We start from the raw sequence: 4,505 nt of genomic DNA on the forward strand, positions 1-4,505 counted from the left end.
ACTTTTAAAATATATAAAAAAATAATTGTTTTATTTTATCTTATTTTTCTTCATCCTCTTTAAGGCCGAGAATTTTGTTTTTCAACTTCAGACAAGATAAAAAGTTCTTCATCAATCTAAAACCAAACCAAATTTGACATGCTGAGAAGATAGAGTTTGACTTGTATCGGTTAAACCGCGCTAATAAACTTTGATTAGATCGATTCTTTTAAAAGTATATTTTATTTTTTATTTTCATAAATTTTTTAATAATGTATTTCATCGAATCAAACGAATTAAATTTAAAAACTAACGATATGAAATACATAATTTAGATAGGATACCAAGTTAATTTTTTTTTTAAATAAAGTCAACTTTTAGTGATACTTGAACAAAAAATTAGTCTAAGTATGACCAAAAAAGTAAAAGAAAAAAAATCAGATACGGAGATGAGAAAAACGTAGAGTTTAAGTTCCCTATGTGGATTAAGGAAAAAACAGAAGGAAAGGAAAAAAGAAAAGTATGACCAAAAAGTAAAAAAAAAAAAAAAATCAGATACGGAGATGAGAAAAACGTAGAGTTTAAGTTCCCTATGTGGATTAAGGAAAAAACAGAAGGAAAGGAACAAAGAAATTTACTAATATAAATTTTCTGTAAAAACAAAAAAGCTGGAGAACTATTAATGCAAGGGAAAGGCCTGCAGAGTTCTCACTCCAAGACACTACACAGAATTCATTCAATATCCTGCACTCCAAGCTTCTCTACTCTTAAATCTAATGTCTCTAACGTCACAAACTATAAAACTATAAATAAATAAAGTTCGACCAAGTACCTAAAAGCAAGTCCATAATGAACCACATTCCTATTTAACTCCAACTACAGATTTGAGAAACCCAAGCTTCGCATCGACTTCTGCAGGATCACACGTGTCCTTCAAGGATGCAGGGGGCTCAATTCCAGTGAACACATACAGAGCTTTCAATTCTTCTATGCATGTCTCTCTTCGGGCGGCTTTATACCCCACTATTGTTCTCAGAGCATTCATTTGTTCCCAAATCTTCTCCTCACAGTGTATTGCCTGCAGTCAGATGATAGTTAAATGTGTGATCAATGTGATGAACTACTCTTCATGAGAAACCTACATATCCACGTTCACAATCCTTTGTGGTAAGCACATTTATAGGAAAGAAATGGTTCTAGTAGGGGTTTACCAGCACGAGGGACGGACATGCCTTGACATGGTAATTCATTAAAAAGTACGCTTTAAAAATGCTCAAGACAAGGGAACATCATTTAAATTGAAATTGAACATGTGTACATGACTATTCTAGCAGGTAATAAGACCAGTTTGATAATAAAAGAATTCTGACCTTATACTTCAACTATTTGGAGCATGGCTCCCGATCTTAATGAGACTGACAGACATATATATTAAGTAATAGTTGCGTGACATGCGACATAAATTATCTTAGGCCTAACCTCATTGGATGGGGCATCCGTGGCATTTTCTACAGGAATTTTAGTGTTATCTGCTTCCTGAGCTTTTGTAGAAACAGGAAGATCTGAAGAATCAGAAGCGTCTTGGTGAAGTGAGTAACTAGATGAAGGCCAACTTTCTGCATATGTAGCATTTGAGTATAATCATTAGAATCACAATTAACCTTATAAACAAAAGCAAAACATGAAACAAATTAAGCTGAAAAGAAACTATTGCAGATGCTACCTTCAGTGTTCACTTCTTGAGGGGACCCCTGCAGACTAACTGAACTTAAATTTTCTGAAAGGTCAAGCCCTTGTTCCTCACTGATCTCTCTTTCATCTTCATTGGAAAAAACCACATCTTTCTTCTCCTTATTCAGTTGATAGCTTGGATCTACAATGTTTTCATCTTTTGCTTGTCCTACAATCGATGCAGCAATTTCGACTGTAAGCCCCTTTGTAATGCTATCATCATTCGCAGTTTCACTCACTGGCCCTACTGGTTGCTCCCTTTTCTGAATATCCATTTCCACAGATCCCTTCATTTGCTCTTTGCTATCAGCTTTATTTTTTTCTACTTCAGTTTCAGATTCACTAGTTGGCATTTCCATCCCGTAATCAGCGACGGCATTTGCAGAAATTTGCAAAATTTGCTTATCATCTTTCTCAGTACCAACATGCACTTTTTCTGTACTCGGCTTAGCATCCATATAACCTCTTTCCCCCTGGTCCCGGATTTTTTCTAATAATCCCCTAGTCTCCCTTACTAACTCTTCATCCTCTTCAATATCAGTAGACTGGGTGAAATGCACATCTACCTTTTCCATCAGAAATTGTTTTTCGTTCTCCTTATTGTTGCCATTCTTCTCATCTTCCACAAACTCAATCACAACATTGCAGGTCTCCTCTATTGGCTGTTTATCTCTCACATATTCCTCCTCTTTAACTTCATTTATTCCCGGAACCTCCTTTTCTTTTTGTTGTTCTCGAGTTGTCCCTCTAAATTTCTCATTCACTAAAGCATCAATGGCCCGAATTAACTGAACGTATTCATCTTTCTCTTTCACATTTCCGGATCCCAATGGCGTTTCATTCACAAGATTGCTGCTGCACTTTTCGTCCCTTTGGACAACAGCTTCAATACCCTGGCCCTTTTCTGCTGGCGGTTTGTTTCGACATTCCCCTATCATTGGCTGCTCTGTTTGCATTCCTGTTATTTCCTTAACTTCTTCAAAACTTTGGGATGGCCTTTCATTCATAAATTCACTATCATCTCCAGCTGATCTCTTTACATCATTTTGGACCCCATCTTTCTGATATGCACCCTTTTGCAAAATATCCCCTTTATCTGGTTCCTCATTTCTCTTGTCAACCAATTCAATTCTAGCCTCAATTTCTTCAATAATGTCCTCTTTTAACTCTTCTTCCTCCCTCTCTATGCTAATATCTCCTTTAATAACTTCATTTTGTACTCCATTAGTTTCTTCTTCTTCTTCTTCTTCTTCTTCTTCTTCTTCTTCTTCTTCTTCTTCTTCTTCTTCTTCTTCGTCATTACATGCTTTTCCATATTCCAACAATAATGGGGCAGATCGCGAAGGCATTGGAAGTAACCTACTCATTAAAGTCTTAGTGCAAACATAGCTTACTAATAAGACACCATAAGGGACCGAACAGACGAACCCAATAGCAGAAATAGCCATAATTGGAGGAAAGACAAGTGGTGCAGATGATATAACAATTCCAGTGACAAATATTTTCCTTCCCAATCTCATCAACCAACTTAGTTTGCCATTCTCACTATCCTCTGTTGATGATTCTTGGATTTCCCATTCTAATTCTCGATCATCCATCCTAGAACCACTTAAGCAAAGCCTTGAAATTAGTTTCTTACTTATCTAAACAACAAAAACTAGTATCACCAACAAAATCTAAATTGTATGCAGCTAACCTTTAGTATGGTTAATTTGTAACTTGGCTTCAGACTTTGATGGATGCTGCAAAACAGAAAAGTTTTTGAAACAGGAACCTAATTAATCTATCGTGAAGATGACTTCAAATTCTGAAACATGATCATCAAACTAAGTATATGTCGAGGATTTAAAGGGGAGAGAAAAAGCAATGAAGAACAACAGAAAGAAAAAGGAATGAGAAAAGAACAGATTCGATTTGTGTAAGCCTTTAATTTTAGAAACTATACCTGAGAGTGGTAGATGAATGGTTAGTTTGAAAGTGGATGAGGCCATGACGAATCTTCTGAGAGAGTAGATGATGTTTCGATTGAAAACCTGGGAGGAAAAATGCAAAGTGTAAGAGGCAAGAGAACTAAAAGGAGAGTGGAGAGTGTTGACAATGACACGTGTTGGAAGAGGAGACGGGCAGATGTCGATTTGCATGCAGAGATTAGTTTCCGCAGTTCAACGTGTTTGCTCTACACTGGCAAGTGGCAACCTTAATAGCCCTGTTCTTTTTGCCTCTGCATGTGCAGCATTTCGATACAAGAAAATGCTTAGTATATCAAAAATAATATCTATATAATGCTCTCACTACGTTTCAGGAAATTTAAATTAGAAATTAAAAATTAATATCTATATAATCTTATATTATACTTAGTATATCATAAACAAAAATAATAGACAAAAGATGATATCAAAATATGACCATTTCTATTGCCTTCTATATTTTCATTATCTTTTCAAGTAGATACTTCTCTCTATATTTAGGGGTTTAGACTCTTTTTATTCTAAACATAAATAGGAAAGGGGTTACAAAAAGATGAAAGGTTAAAGGTGAAAGGTCAAGAGAGATGAAAGGTGAAAGGTTAAACATCCACTTAATAGCATTCATAACACTCTCCCATTGTATGTTCATTGTATAAAGGATATGTCTCATTAAAAACTTTACTAGGAAAAACTCTGTGAGACAAAAATCTAGTGAAGGAAAAAATAGTACATAATCCTTTGATACATAGTATATCACAACAACAAAAAAAAATATAGTGTGAATTTACACCCCCTCATGTAAGCATCACTTAAGATCTTTGAGACAAT

General features: G+C 35.3%; 1 protein-coding gene across 2 annotated transcripts; it reads right to left on the reverse strand.

The window, feature by feature from the left end:
* Positions 1-596: 596 nt before the first annotated feature.
* Positions 597-3,757, reverse strand: LOC121225076 (cilia- and flagella-associated protein 251). Of its 2 annotated transcripts, none has more exons than XM_041108910.1 (5): positions 3,656-3,757; positions 3,407-3,452; positions 1,703-3,309; positions 1,459-1,595; positions 597-1,057 (listed from the first exon to the last, which is right to left on the reverse strand). In XM_041108910.1, exons 3-5 carry the CDS (start codon positions 3,306-3,308, stop codon positions 842-844), a joined length of 1,959 nt encoding a protein of 652 aa, XP_040964844.1. In that variant the 5' UTR covers position 3,309; positions 3,407-3,452; positions 3,656-3,757; the 3' UTR covers positions 597-841. The 2 variants fall into 2 exon arrangements, with proteins under 2 accessions (XP_040964844.1, XP_040964845.1); XM_041108911.1 differs by having other exon boundaries at positions 1,703-3,318.
* Positions 3,758-4,505: the final 748 nt, after the last annotated feature.

Source organism: Gossypium hirsutum, chromosome D13 (assembly GCF_007990345.1).
Source record: "Gossypium hirsutum isolate 1008001.06 chromosome D13, Gossypium_hirsutum_v2.1, whole genome shotgun sequence".
NCBI classification, from domain to species: Eukaryota; Viridiplantae; Streptophyta; class Magnoliopsida; order Malvales; family Malvaceae; genus Gossypium; species Gossypium hirsutum.